General features: G+C 53.3%; 1 protein-coding gene across 1 annotated transcript in view; it reads right to left on the minus strand.

The window, feature by feature from the left end:
- RIMS3 (regulating synaptic membrane exocytosis 3) overlaps positions 1–15,621 on the minus strand; it is a 40,319-nt gene that overhangs the window by 7,615 nt on the left and 17,083 nt on the right. The window contains exons 3-7 of the mRNA XM_044237939.1: positions 10,880–11,127; positions 5,418–5,559; positions 3,030–3,142; positions 765–866; positions 271–410 (exon numbers count right to left, since the gene is read on the minus strand). Coding sequence (XP_044093874.1) covers positions 271–410; positions 765–866; positions 3,030–3,142; positions 5,418–5,559; positions 10,880–11,096 — 714 coding nt within the window. The 5' untranslated portion in view covers positions 11,097–11,127. The remainder of the gene's footprint in view (positions 1–270; positions 411–764; positions 867–3,029; positions 3,143–5,417; positions 5,560–10,879; positions 11,128–15,621) is intronic.

Below are 15,621 nucleotides of genomic sequence, written 5' to 3' on the forward strand. Positions count from 1 at the left end.
ATTAAATTATAACTTGCAGGGGCACCTGGGTGGCTCAGTGGATTAATCCTCTGCCTTCGGCTCGGGTCATGATCTCAGGGTTCTGGGATCGAGCCCCACATCGGGCTCTCTGCTCAGGGGGGAGCTTGCTTCCTCCTCTCTCTCTCTCTGCCTGCCTCTCTGCCTGCTTGTGATCTCTGTCTGTCAAATAAACAAATAATACCTTTAAAAAAAATTATAACTTGCAGTCCTGGGGAGTTGCCCTGTCCCAGGGGCCCCCGTAGAACTCACCTGCAGCACCTTGCCCTGGGGCCCCTCATCGAAGAGCAGAGCCTGCTGGTACAGGGGATCACAGGTCTTCTTGGCCACCTTTGTCTTCTTTTTGGCCAAGCAGGCCCCGTTTTCAAGCAGGTAAACCTTGATATAGGTGGCTGAGGGATGGGAGAAAGCACGCTGGGGAGGGGTCCAGGAGAGACTGCTAAGGTCTGCTCCATCCCCTAACATCCAGCTGCTCCTGGAGGTGAGCGAGCTGTGTGGGATGAACTGAGTGGACAGCAGTAGAAAAGACGAACTCAAAACACTGACTCATCCAACCTCCCCGCTGCCTGCCTCCCACCCCCGCAACTCTGTCTGCTGGCCTTCCAGGTAAGCCATGACTCCAGGGTCAAGAATACTGATCTAGGCCAAGGGCAGCCGAGGACGTGCTAGACCCAGAGCTCAGTTGTATACCCCTGCCTAGCAGGACCCCCATATCCGAAAGCCCTCTCCCTGCTGCTCAGCCTCACCTGGGAGGGATTTGGAGCCTGGTTTGGGGGTCAGGCCCCGAGCCTCAATCACTTCCACCTCCAACTGGCCACTCCGGTCCACAATGGCAATGTGCACGTCCCCTGCAAGGGAGAAGAGGGACAGTCCAGGCAGAGGCAGGGCCCGGGGTGGGCCGGCCAGCTGCTGTGCCGAGAGCAGTCTGCAGAGGGCGCTATGCTGCTGGAAAGGGCACAACATGAGCACATTGCTTGCGCCAGAATTGCTCTCCAGAGGCCACTTGAAAGCAGCTGAGAAATCCTTTGATAGGTACCCTGGGGCAAGGGCGGGGGGGCATGACCCTCAGAGGGCATGCTTGGATAGCAGCGGATAGCTGCCAAACTCCCAGGTTTAAGTCTGGTTAACTGGGGGGCTCCTCTCTTACTTAGCAGAATAGTGGCCCTCGGCCACTCCCCAAATATTTACAGACTATCAGTTCGAAGAGATGCTGAGATAGGAGCCTGTGCACAGGCTGGGACAGGAGGCACTGCCTGGGAACCAGGGCCTGTTCACACCCTGGCCAAAGGATGCAGGGAAGCCCAGATTTCCTGGGAACAGAGACCTGGGAAGTCCTCACTGTGCTCCCACCAACGATTACCTCGCTGAGGCAAGTTCTGTATGAAGTCATGTCAAGTTATTTCTAGAACTCTCAGCTTTGTTCAGCATCGGTTAGCGGAATTTGAAATTATGCATTAGTCACTTGGAGCATCCTTCAAAGGAATGCAGAATCATAAGTCTGATGCAGAGAAATTAGAATTGGCCAGACTTTGGGTTCAGCCACCCATTTTAGATACTCTGAGCTATCATGCAATTGTTTATATTTGCATACTTGGGAGGATGGGGATTTATTACTTTCAGGAAACATCCTGGATGTCATCACCCTCCCTTCTAGCTATTTCCGACCTCCCCGTGCCTGAGGAAAGGGGGAGGTCTCACTATAACATTCCTAACAGAGGAGACAAGCAAAGGCAAGCCTGTCCTTCCCACTTCTAGACACCAGGAGGCATCACACGCAAGTGTTCCAGGCTGGGAAGGCACAAAAGCCTCGTGAAGGTGGGTGACTTCCTCTCACTGCCTCCCAGACCCTGGCTGGGCCTAGGGCTGGGAAAAGTAGATGCCCCAGGCCCTTAGGAGCCTGTGAGCAAGGGCTGGGAATTAACCAAATCCTACCCTAGAGCCAGAGGAGAGCTAGTGCTCACCCTCTCTGAGGGTCCCTGTGGACAAAGGCTCCTGTGAAAGCACATCTGAGGACAAGGGAGCAGTGCAGTGGGATGAGAACTGGCCTGGGACAGAAACCCAGCTCCACTGCATGGCTCACAGCAAGCCACTGCCGGAGCCCGGCTTCCTAGGGTGCTGTGAGGTCAAAGGTCAAACACTGTTCCAATGAGGTGAGACTGAATCCAGACGCTTAGGCAGACTGCTCAGGTCGGACTGATGGGGAATGGGGAGAGGCAAGGGGGCATCTCTGGGGAAACGAGTTCCCGGGAGGAGCCCCCTAAAGCCAAAAGGGCCAGTATCTAAGACAGAGGGGGAGAGGGAGGCAAGAAGGAGAGAGGGAGGGAGGAGGGAGGGGGCCAGAAGTGCAGCTAAGAGGACCAAGTAGAGACTCTAGGAAACAGGTCCCAGTGGCAGGGGAGGGGGCTGAGAAAATTATTTAAAGGGCTTTTAGGTGCCAGGCAGTTAGAAGCAACAAGTCCAAAAAACCACAGTTCTCAGGAGTAAATGAAACACTTCATTCAAAGCATCGAATAGGAACTCGATGATTTGTTGTTAGGTTACGGAACTAGGGCAGGGATTCTTAGTCCCATTTTACAGATAGAAAGCAGAGGCTCAAAGAAGGGGAGTGACTTGCCCAAGGTCACATGGAGCGTCAGGGGTAGCAGACTCGGGGAACATCAATGCTGTGATACCTCTAGTTCACCACCTTACATCAAGCAGGCGGGCCGTGGGGCTGGCCACGGGAGACTCTGTGTGTGTGCGCGCACACGCATGCGTGCACACGTAGCAAGGGCAGGAACGTGCTATAAACCACTGCAGGGCAGCCAGCAGAGCTGAGCTGGAACCCCTGTCTTCTCGGTAGAAGGAGGGACCGTGGAGGGCCTGGCCGACTCCTTTTCACTGGTGCAAAATCCAGAGTGAGGGCTCCTTTCCGCAGCTGGCACTATGTCACACGGGGGCCCCCACGGAGACCACCCCTTCCGTGCCATGGCCGCCATCACCCCACTCACTTGGCCCTCAGGAGGACTCACCCATTGGTGGCGTCGCCAACGTCTGTCGCCCCACAATCTGGGCTGGTCCCAGCCCATCCAGGAAATCACTGAACTGGCTTTCAGCCCCAAGCCGGGTAGTAGGGAAAATGAACCTGGAGGAAGATGCAGAGAGGTACATGAGGTGGTCTGGATGGTGAGATGCAGTGGCCACGCCCCTCTGTGCCTCAGTTTCCCCTCTCCATAGCACGAGTTCCCTGCTTTAGCTAGGGACAAACAGAACTCTTCATCTCTGCCCATTAAAGAAAAATGCTCTGATGTCCCTTGTGAAATAATAAACATAACATAATAATGTTATCTAATCCTCAAGCACCAGGGTTTTCTAAGGTGACCCTTAGAAGGTAGGGCTTGCTGGACGCCTCTGTCCTCCCCAGGGGATATAAATGCCAAGAACCGGAAACACTGGCCAGAAATTTCAACGCCTGGGGCAAGTTCCAAGAACTGAGGTTTAGTTGACCATATGTTTGAAATCCAAATCAATAACGTGAGGTGGTGCCCAAAACAGCAACCGAGACCAAAATAACACAATTATAGGGTTGAGAGAAAAGGCAAGCGGTGGTGGGTGGTCCCTGGTTGTGGGGGCCTGGAAATAGTAGCGAGCAACACTGACGGTGATTCAAAGCTGGCCGGGCGCCCAGGGCCCACTAAACGCTCGGCATGGGTCATGTTCGTTCCCGCCATTCTGTGCGGCGGGAGCTATGCCTGTTTGACAGATGAGAACACAGAGGCTCTGAGAAGTAGGAGACTTGATTTGACTACAAAACAGAGATGAAGCCCACCTCGCAGAGCTACAGCGGGGACTGGGGCAGCTGGTGCGGGAAAGGTTCCAGACAAGCAGGAAACAGTAAAATGGCCGTTATGATGTTGTTGCTGGGAACATTGAGGGAAGGGGCCCCTCCTCATGCACTCAAGCCTACGTGTTCTGGGGGTGGCCAGTAGAGAACGGACTGATGGGGAAGGACAGGCCCAGGTGTGCTCAGCGGCTACAATGGATCAAAATTCTGAGACCTCCTGGGATGGCTGGGGTGTCTGGTCTGAGAGATCAGACTGTCCCAGAATGACTCCCCAATGGGAAAGTTTGGTCTTGAGTCCCCTTGGCCAGCAACAGACAGGGAGAAAGGTTGCATACGCTTGTCGAAGAGGGCCTGAGCTTCTCCAGCTAGGCCAGCCTCCACTCCGCGGGAAGGGGCTCTGAGGCCCACCCACTGTTACTGGCCATCAGCAATGGCCTCAGACCGCACTCTGAGGAAAACAGGATCTGAGGAGGTTAAATAAGGTCATGGACTCTCAAGGTCACGTAAATGTTGTGAACAAAGGTTGAAGAGTCAAGTGGCCTTAATTCAAATCCTGACTCTGCCACCACTGAACAGCTGTGACCTTGGGTAGGATACCTCACCCTCCTCCCATGCGGAGGAGGAGTCTCTCCACATGGAACATGGAGATCAGTATCTCATTGATAAATGAGATACCGGTTTTTGTCTGATGGTGGCCAGTAGATCCCAGAGTAAGAAGCAGCCATCTGAAGTGTCCAGTGACACCGTGCATACGGTGGGGCGCATTAAATGCCACTTGCATTCATGGGAGTGGGCACAATCATGAGACACGAGATCACAGGATCCTAAATAATAGAGCCTCAGGGCCCTACAATCCATGGGCCTTGATGAGGCCAAACCAGAAAATCTTATTCGTATAACCAGCTTCTTCACAGATTTGGGAGGGACTGAGGGAATAGCTAACCCAGTGACTTCTGAATTTTTGACTCCAACCCCCATGCAATGGAAAAAATCCATCTAACATCATAAGCCTCTGTGCATCCCTATATTAAAAAACCAAAACAAAAGTTCGCAAGGTAATTCATCCTCACACCACAGGATATGTTTGAGATTTCTATTCCTTTCCCTAATGCCAGTTTTGACCCACTAAACTGATTTCACTTCCGCCTGAGTCACCAACCACGGTCTGAAAAACACTGATCCACTCCAACCTCCTTCTCTAAGCTCCATTCAAGACCACTCATGAGAACTCCATTCATACCTGAGCTGTAACAGTGGCTTCAGATCAAAAAGGATTTGGGGTTCATACTTTCCTCTGGAGCAGGGCAGTGTAGGTGCTGGGGGGTGGGCAGCATGAAACACACAGACGGGATGAACCGCCCCAGGGGCACTGGGGTATTTGGATGGGGAAACGCAGCCCGGAGCAAGAGGAAGACCGGGGCGCAGGCAGCGGATGTCCAGGGAAGGCGGGGATGCAGAGGAACCCACACATCTGGACCCAAAAACCAGCCAGAAGATTTCCCCACCCGACCCTGCCTCCGGTTCTGAGACTAGAGGACCATGCAGGGAGGGGCCACAGTGCATGGGCTGCACGCACGTGCCCTCGGAGCTGTTGCTGTTGGTGCTCCCATCCGTGGACTCCCGGCTGCCCTGGCGTGTGACCCGACTCCGCATCTCCACAGCAATGCCCGTCTCCGTGCTCCGTCGGATGGTGCTGCGCAGCTTCTTGGTAGCCCCTTCTGGGACCCCCAAAAACACAGAAAGGGAACAAAGTCAGATCATGGGTGAAGGTTCTGTGGGAATGCTTCCAAGGTCACTTCTTGGGCTCTGGCTGGAGGCAGGGGCCCTGCTGAGCTAGTCTGCACAGTGACAGGCACAAAGACCAGAATGGTGACTGGAGGCAGTCAGGATGATGGGGCTGTGGGGCAGGGAGTCGCCAGGGGGAGCCCGGCCCTGCAGCACTCACCCTCATCCCTGCTAGGCTCCCTGAAGGCCACCTTCCCAACTCAATTTCATCCCTTGCCCCACATGGTTAAGTGTTCCTTTCTTTTCTGGAAAGGTTGCTTTCTCTGACATTCCCAGATTTGCTTTCCCTCTTCCGGGTACCCTCACGAACCCTATCACACCCGTGATAGGTTCATGAAGCTGTGATACCTTCATAGACCCAATTTAAACAAACAAACAAACAAAACCCCACGGGAAGCCTGGCCACACTCAAACCAACCCTCATTCTCAAGGTGGGTCTGAATGTGGAGGGGTATGTGTGTGGAGAGGTGCAGAGGCCATTAGGGAAACGAGACTGAGAGGAACCACTAGGTTGACCTGAACTGACCTTGGCTTTGAAAAAGAGGTCTGCAGAAGAACCCTAGAAACCATGTGGTGAGAGCTCACTCCATGTCTCTGTACCTCTTGTCTGGAGGGCCTCTACCCTCACCCCAGCCCCCACCTTGAGCCTTGCAGGGAACATGGGGCACTTTGCCTCTCCCAGCAGCACACCATCCTGCCTGGGTTTCCATGGCAACCTCCTCAGCATTGCAGCAAGGTCCCCCTAGACATCCTCTTCTCCTGGGGTGGGTGGGAGAGCATTAGACCGGTTGAATTGAAGGTTTGTAGGGCCTGCCCCTGCTGAAGCTTTACTGCCTGAAGAGCTTGATAGGGAGGAAAGTGGCATCACATAAGGATTGGGTTGAAGGAGCCACTGGTTAAACACCTGGGCAAATTAAGAGTGGAATTGCCAACAGGGCTGGGGAGGCTGGGAGTGGGACCCGGCAACACAGCCCCCAAAAGCTGTGAGGAGTGGGGAGCTGATTATGCTGGCCAGCCCCTCTCCGGGCCACAACCAATGGTGGGCTGGGAGGGGGTGTTCAAAATGCCAGCCCGAGGAAAGGAGGACTTTAGTTTTCCTCCTTCATCCTACTTATATTTCAGGAAGTCCCACTGCAGGGTGGGGGGAGGCTAAGAGGGTCAGGATCCCCCGTGGATGGGATGGGGGGACTGGGAGTGAGGCTGGGACACTGGTTTTCTTGGAAACCAGCCCAGCTGCTGCGATATTGGAATAGCTACTGTCCACAAGTCAATGAGACCACTGCTGTGTCCGTCAGTCTGTCTTTCTCCTTGTCTCTCTCTCTCTCTCTTTCTCTCTCTCTCTCTCTCACACACACACACACACAGTCACTTGAGCCCACATGTATTTCTTTCACACAGGCATAAGCAGATACCCATGAGTGCTAACAATCACATGTATGAGTACAGTGACCTCCCACACCAGGTCACATACATTCATATGATGGGCACACAATCACTAACAGTCCTACAAGGTCTTAGTCATACTCTGCCACACACACGTGACCCTCACACCATAACACCTGATTGAACCCCTCCAGTCGGTCACACACAGAGATACAAATGATGTGAAACCCAACACACAGAGGACTGGGCAATGCTGGTGGGTGTAAAGGGGTCGCTCTGTCCATGGCTCCTAACTGCCATATCCCCTCTAACCAATTAGGAGACAGATGGGTCTGTGGGAGCTGCACTTTACCCTCCTCCATATCCCCCCAAAACACACACCCTGAGCTGAAGGCAGAGCCCCTCCACCCCATGGCCCCAACCCTCCTCTTCTAGACCCACTTGGGAGAAAATTTACCTCACCCACTGCGAGCCCCTGGGTAGGGGTGTCACAGAATCCTGAAGTATTAGAGACACCTTGCTAGCCCCCGACTGCCATTTCACAGATGGGGAGCCTGGGGGCCACATGCTCACAGGGCTGGGGCCAGACCCCAGGCCCACACTCCCCTGGTTTACTGACAGCCTCCTTTTCACAACTCTCCATCAAGTCCATATAGGTTTGAGATGTGATTCAGCAGAGGTTAAGTTCCACATCTCCTGGGTGGGGAGAAAGTTCTTGCAGCCTCAGAGAAAATGCATCTACTGGTGTCATGCTTGTCTGGTCTGAACTCTGTCGATCTGGGAGTAACTTCATGTGGGCTCTCTCTCTCTCTCTCTAGAAAACTGGGCCAAGTTGCTTACAATAACTCTGTGGTGCCTGGAGACTGAAAGACTCCAGGAACCATCCCATCTGTCCCACCACATATAAGGGAGAGGCAGAGTCTTCAGCAGCTCTCTCCATGGCATCTCTGGACCAGTCCTGAGCCCTCTCCCCAACAGAGCCCAAAGCCCAGGTGGGAAGGGCTGCTGTCCCTGGTACTGAAAAGAAGAGCTCCTTTTGACCAAAGGCTAGAATGGTCCAACCTAAGGCCCGGCTAGAACCCACTGATGTTCTGGGACACCAAAGCTCTGACCCTCCTCTCATCATTGCTCCCACAACTCAGAGAATGTTAGATCTAGAAAGAAACTGGGAGATGGTCTTTATGGTTCCATTTTAACAGAAGAGGAAATTGAGACCCAGTGGGAATGTGAGTTTCCCAAGGTCCTAAGGGTACTTATAGAGCCAGGACTAAACTCTAAAGTTTCAGGGTGATTTTCTGAGTTAAATGTGAGGAATAAACTGGAAGGGGCAGGCGTGAGGCAGGGGAACTAGCTGAGGTAATAGTCCAGGCTAAGTATCGCAGGGCCTGAGCTAGGACTGAGGCTTTGAAACAAAGAGGAGGAGATGGGTGGGGCCATAGCCCAGACAATATAGACAGACCTGGAGGAGGGAAGCCCCTAGAGGGGCAGACCCAGAGCTCAGAAGATTGTGTCCGGACTTCACACAGCCCGGCCCTGCAGGGATCCTAGCAAGGAACTGAGCCATCCCATCTGGGGATAGCAGCAACACCCCGCTAGGATCTTTTTCCAGAACAGAATTTCCCAGCCCAGTGCCCATGGTGAGTCAGCCCATACATACCCATGGGGCCAGACTCTCCTACTCAGGATGGGGCTCCAAGCTGAGACACTGGAAACCTCAAGGCTGGGGAGAGGAGCATGCTACAGGCAAGGGAAGCTAGAGAAGTCACTTTTTACTTGGTCCTACTGTGTGATCATGGCCAATAATAACACTGACAATTTACCAAGTATCTACTATGTGCCAGGCATGAGGCTGAGTACCTTTGCTTATCCTATCTCATCCAATTTCCTGGACAACTCTGCAAGGCAAGTGTCATTGTCCTTATTCCACAGTCAAGGAAGCAGACTCAGAGAAGTGAAATAACACGCCTGAGTCACCCAGCTAGCAAATGACAGGGTGTGGCTCAAAAAGCTAACTTGAAGTTGTTCTCTAGGAAAGTGCCTCTCCTCTCCAGGCTCACATGCTTCATCGATAAAATGAGCATGTTGGACTAGATGATCCCGAGGGGCCCTTCCTACTCTCACAACCGGAGATTGGGTGATCCAAAGAGACTCAGTTAAAAGTGCATCTGGGCCATTCATCTGGCTCTAGCACCAGGCCTTCAGCTATACCCTTGCATACTACGGACACAAGTGATCCTGAAGCCCTGTCATCATTCATCTCCCTTTGAGACTTGAGGTCTTCTTGGTGTCTACTCCAATCCCTGCCTGCTGACTGTGGACTCAGGGTAGGTGGACAGCCCCAGGCCGACCACTGGAATATCTCCCAGTTACTCAGGCCCCAACCCTGGCTTTGGAAGACTGTCTGTCCAGATCACTTGGGCATAAAGAAGCCTTTGGTTCTGAAGCTGAATCAAGTGGATTCAGCTGGAGATCAGTAGGGCTAGGTCTCTGGAAGCCGCATTCCTGGGGCCCAATACCTCCTCAAATTAATCTTAATCCCTTAAACTTAATCCCACTCCTTGGTCTGTTACCAACCCGACTCCTGAATCTCTATCTCCTTGACTCCCTGGTGCCGGGCCTAAATTGCATACTTACAGAGGCTATGACCATCCTGGGGTCCTGATAACCTCCAGCCCCCTCCCCATCCAGCATTTCCCTGTGCCAGAAACCGCATCGCAGCTCGATTGCTGGAAAAGACTATCTCACGTGCTCCTGCGAAGGGCTTTGTAAAAATCTATTTTAAGGCCTGGAAAAGTCTCCCACCCTCAGCCCCAACCGAAGTCTTGACGAGCATTCTCTCTGGATCCTCCGGGGCCCCCGCCCCCTCACCGCCCCCATCCAGCTGCCCTATTTGAAGGTTTCCTGGGGAAGTTGTTACTCTGAACAAAACAAGCAGGAAGAGATTTTAAAACAAAACCAGCTGGTGTCTGGGCTGATGCTTCAAAGTGAGGAGGTCTTGGGGTGGGGGGGCTGGCTCCTCTGTGACGTGGGGTTCGGCATGACTGTGTGTGTGACAAAGTGGGTCGCCCACCGGTCTGAGCAAAACTGGCATTCCAAAACTAAGTGTTTAAGAAAATACATTTTCCCAGATACAGCTGGTAAGGGGTGTGTGACTCTGGACTCACGAGATATGTGCGTGTAGGAGGGCAACGTGCTTCTGTGGCCACGGGCCATTGTGTGTGCGTGCATGTGTCACTATGCTTCTGGCATCCGGGTCTCTGCATTAGTACTTGGAGGGCTCTGCCTGTGGGATTCTCACGACTGGCTTTATTGTGACCACAAACAGTATGAATGGCTGTGATACGCTCTCCCGGCAGCAGGGGTGGCTCACCCCATGTGACCACGCACAGCATGCGTGTCTCTCCGGGGACTTGGAATGCAGAGGCATAACTAACTACATTCACGTGCCTGTTGGCACTTGGGAGACTCTGAGAACACAGGGGAGACCGAACCCTGCAGACGTGCGTCTGTGAAGGTGCGTCCCTTGGCACAGGGCCAGGAATACAAGGGCCAGTTCATCAAGAATGGATGAGGAGTATGTCAGTCTGGGCATGGGGGGCGGCGGGTGTAGAGTTTAGGAGCACAAACCCAGAACCCCAGCTGCTGGGCTCTGAATTCACTAGCTATGTAGTTTGGGGCATCTTCCTGTCCCTTCTCTGTGCTTCGTGGAGTGGGCAGGGATTCCGCGAGGTAGTACAGGGACCGGACCCGGAACAGCACGTTGTATATGGTACGTGCTATAGAAGTACTTGTGGGTGTGAGACCCTCCCTGGGTGCCCCGTCATTGCAAGGCACCCCCAACCCAGCCCCCTGTGTCCTGCACCCGCTCACCAGACTGGGGCAGCTGCAGCGTGCTCTTGCTCCACTGGGTCAGGCCCACGATGGCCACCATCTTGGCCCCGAGGCTGCTGCGCCGCTTCTTGGCTGTGGTGGTCCCAGCCCCACCCCCAGCCTGCTGGGAGCCGCAGATCTCACCACTGATGCTGGAGCTCCGAACCACGTTCCTGGAGGCCGCGGCCGAGGCCGGACCTGGCTCCCCGTTAAACATGGTCCAAGGGGTGGCGAGGCCTCAGGCAACCCTGTGAGGGAGGGCAGGAGAAAAAGGGGTCCCACATCAGGCCCCCAAGTCACTCTGCTGGAGCCCACTGCTTCCTAGCTGTGTGACTTGGGGTCAGTCACTTGGCCTCTCTGAGCTCATGAGGATTAAATGACTAAATAAAGGCGGAGTATACCCAGGGTCCAGCTCATTAAATGGTACCATTCTCAGGAGCACATGGCGGTCCTGGCAAGTGACCTGCTTTGGCAGTAAAGGCAGAGGCTGCGGAGTCATTCGGCCCACTCTTGAATTCCTAAGGCCTCTACACACTGGCTGTGTGATCTTGTGACCAAGCACCTTGGGGTTTCAGTGAACACCTCAGCAAAACAGGAAATACAAGCACTTACCTCACAGGGTTGTTGTAAGGATTAAATTAGAGCGTGTGAAGGCGCCTAGAACAGAGTCAGGCGTGGAGTAAATATTTAGGAGGTGTGATTACTTTCACAGCCAATAATAAGAACAGGGAGAGCAACAGTGGCCCCAGGCTGGGGAGACAATGGAAGGGGACCTCCTGCTAAAGGGAACAGCACAGAGAAGTATAAAGGAGCAGGCACGAGTCATCCTCAAGCACACTGCAGAGCGGCAGCCACTGGAGGTGTTTTAACCCGAATCCCAGGGTCTTTCTTATGCATTTTAAAAATAAACTGAACTCGTACCGCACATACAATTTTACATCCTGGTATTTTTCATTTAACCTCGGATCATGAGCATCTCCCGATGTCATTAGCATGTTGTAATATACAGCACACGTGTTTTAATCCCACCAGAATAGTCCATTGTGTGGTGGTAGCATCATTGACTTAACTATTTCATTACAGTGACCTCTTAGGTCAGGCCTGACTTCTTCCCTTCTCCCCTGCCTTTTAAACAACACCGCAACAAATCTCTGTCTACACTGCTTTGATCTGCTTCTTTCCTGAGGATTGATTCCCAGAAACAAAGTGACTGGGCTGGGTGTAGAGACTGCTGGGAGCCTCCCCCGTGCCCACTCTCCCTTCCTGCTTCCTGGCAGACTTGCTTTTGTCAGGTACCGCCCATCCCATTTTGGAGGCAGATCCTGACTAGTTCAAGTCACTCAGTGAATGGCGCTCACCTGGGTAACTAGTACTGGTCCTGGGTAACTAGTACTGGTCCTGAGGGCAGGCCTGTGACTCATCTGACTTAAGGGGAAGATTTGGATTCCATGCTTATGGGAAAGGTGGGGTCTCCCTCCCCGCTTCTTCCCTCAAGACCCTTCACCCTAGAGAGGGCCCAGTCCCAAGAGGAAGCCAGTGTCGCTGAGGACCCAGAGCAAAGGAAAGGACCTTGGGCCACCCTGGAGCCAGCCTTTCTCTGGTCTAGCCAGTTATGGGAGATACTATGCTTACGCCAGTTTGAATCAGTGTTCTCTGTCCACCCAAAAGCATCCCCCACCTGACACCGAGGATATAAACATTTCTTTGATTCTTAGAAAATATTGCCAAATTCCTTTCCAAAGCTGCTTTCAACAAATATTTAAGCCCCTAAAACTCCAAGGTCTAGGCCGAGTGCCAAGGATAGGACAGTGAGCCGGGCTGACATGGTCCTGCCCTCCCAGAGCCACCAGTCCAGGAGAAGAGACAGACAGTAAGTCACTGATTAGGTAATTAAATATTAAATCTGAGGGAAGACAGAGGGCACTGGGAGCCACTCTGGGGGAGCGAGGGAGTGGGGCAGCAGGCGTCTATGGCTCGGTTTTGTACAGAGATGGGATCTCCAGCTGTCTGGCCTCTACAGCTTGGCCAAAAGTCCAATGCAGCAGGGAGCGTGCTCCGCTCAGAGCACCCGAAGAGGCTGCTCCGGCAGGCTCTGCCTCCAGCTCCTCCCAGCTCTGTCCCGGGCTACAGTGCTCTTCCCAGGGCAGTTCCCCACCCCAGGCTGAAGGTCTTTCTGCTTGACCCTCTGCCCTCAGGCCTGTCACCCTGAGGGAATCTGACTTTTCAAAAGGACAGAGCTGAAGGGGGTGTGTGAGAATGAGGGAGAAGGGAAGGGGCCACCCTAGAGGATTCTGTCCTCAGAGAGCTGCGAATGGCGGCCGCTTGCCTCCTGGTCAGCGCGGCTCCTGCCAACCAGGCAAATTGGGGCTGACAGTGGGGATGAGTCAAAGCTGTGTTCTCCCTCCTTTGTGGTTGTCTGGGCCGTTTTTGCTCACCCTGTGATACGGGCAGAGTCCCGGATTATATTTCTCCAGCCATCCCCCATTAACCTTGCAGCTAATGGAAAGTCCCCCTGGACTTGGGCCTATGATGATCTCTTCTCTTTAGTTTCCAATTCTAGTGCCAGTTTGTGTGTTTCTTTGGGTATCTGCATGGTCTCTTGGTGGATAGTAGGAGAAGCCTAATTTACTCTTTAAAGAATTTCTGTTAGGTGTGTGGTAGTCTCCATGTCACAGGTGAGACTCTAGAGTCTGAGAAGTCAAGGCCTTGCCCATCCTACTCAGCTAAGAAATGGCAACACCTGGACTCGAACCCGGGTCTCCCTTTCCCACAAATGTGCAGACACAGGGGCGCCTGGGTGGCTCAGTTGGTTAAGCATCCTACTCTGGGTCTTGCCTCAGGTCATGATCTCAGGGTGGTGGGATAGAGCCCCCTGTCCTCGGGCTCCACAGCAGGGAGTCTCTCTCTGCTTCTGCCCCTCTCCCCACTCGTGCTCTCTCTCAAAATAAATAAATAAAATCTTCAAAAAAAAAAGTAAAAGATGCAGGCACGCTCAGCAGCTCCTGCTCCTCCCAGCCAGAGCTCACCCAAAGATGTGGGCCCATCCCTCCCTTTCAGCCTTTGACCTGGATCTCTGACTCTTTGAAAACACTGGGAAAAAAAAAAAAAAAGTCTCTGATGAGGAAAAACCTCTGTGGCCCAGGTTTTCACAGCCGGCTTGAGCAGTAATGTGAGGGCCAGGAGAAACCCCACCCAGAGCACAGCTATAAGAGCATCAACAGCACAGAGCAAGAGCTCCCCAGGCACAGCCTACAGGAAGCTCATGTACCACTCCCAGGGGCTGAGAAGGGAGGAAGGTATGGGACAAAATTCCTGACCCCGCCAACCCAGGGGCTCAAGTTGCCTCATGAATAATGAATGACATTGACAAGCAGATGGTTTGACATCCAGGACTCAGCCCCATCCGGAGTCTTCTCATCTTTAACCACCCAGGGATCACCCAGGGGGCCTGGAGGGCTCATGAATGCTTCAGAGCCCCGCCACACGGGCCACCCTCCAAGGGACAGGAGGAGCCAAACCCAAAGCACAGGACCCAAGGTCTTGGGACCTGACCCCTGGGTTGGACGGCCTGGGAAAAATAAGAATGAGGAAGTGGGATTAGAATGTATACAGACTCCTGTCACTTTTTCTGGGCGTTGGTGTCCTCATCTGTGTGTAAAATGAAGCGATTGCCTTAGGTGATCTCTAGAAGCCCTTTTAACTAGAGAGCAGAGCCTGTGGACACACACACTGCATTGGCAGGCTCAGAACTGGGGCTCCAGGTGCTTCTCTGACAGCTGGTCTAGCTCAAGAGAAGTGAGACAAAGTGACAGAGCCGGCCACCCAGTCCCTATGAGGAGGAGGGGGGCCTCCTCCCAGGGACACTACAGGGCATCCTGGTAGTTCTTTTTTTTTTTTTTTTTTTAAGATGTTATTTATTTATTTGGCAGACAGAGATCACAAGTAGGCAGAGAGGCAGGCAGAGAGAGAGAGGAGGAAGCAGGCTCCCTGCGGGGCAGGATCGATGCGGGGCTCGATCCCAGGACCCTGAGATCATGACCTGAGCCAAAGGCAGAGGCTTTAACCCACTGAGCCACCCAGGCGCCCCATATCCTGGTAGTTCTGACAGATTGCTAAATGAACTCCATCCTTCAACAATCTTCAACAAGTCTTCAACAATCCCTGCCTCTGAGCATGACTGTCCCTTTCCCAGCCAAGTTCATGGCTCCCCAATGAAGGGAGTCCTCCCTCACCAGCTCACTCCAGCTCTCTCTGCTGCCTCCCACCTACTGTCACAGCAGCATCTACTACTGTGGCTCGGATTTCCCATCCAGGGATAAGGACTACTGTTCCCACTCCTGAGGGAGCTCCATGCCAGCTGAGACCTTCCAAGATCCTCAAGGAAGGCATCTAGTGTTTTCTTTCCAGCTGTGGGTATGTGGCCTTCACCCTGGAGTCTCAGTACCCCAAGGGCGCTCCAAACCATCTCTTAAATCCTGACAATAGGGGTCTCATGGCTCTGCCAGGCTACCTGGGCCCCTTGGTCCCTTTGACCATGTGTCTAACCAGCTCATAAGCCTTTCCCAAGAGTCAGTGAGGCCATCCAAAAGCTCAAGACAAACCCAGCTACCCACCCTTTCAACAGGAGGGAGCAAGGAATCTGTCACAAGGGGACAGATGGGTAGGTCCACCCACAACAACCACTAATCCCATCCAGATCTTTCCCATCCAGGCCAGATTTAACCTCAGGATCTCTCTCAACC

This window comes from Neovison vison, chromosome 2 (assembly GCF_020171115.1).
Source record: "Neovison vison isolate M4711 chromosome 2, ASM_NN_V1, whole genome shotgun sequence".
Taxonomy (NCBI): domain Eukaryota; kingdom Metazoa; phylum Chordata; class Mammalia; order Carnivora; family Mustelidae; genus Neogale; species Neogale vison.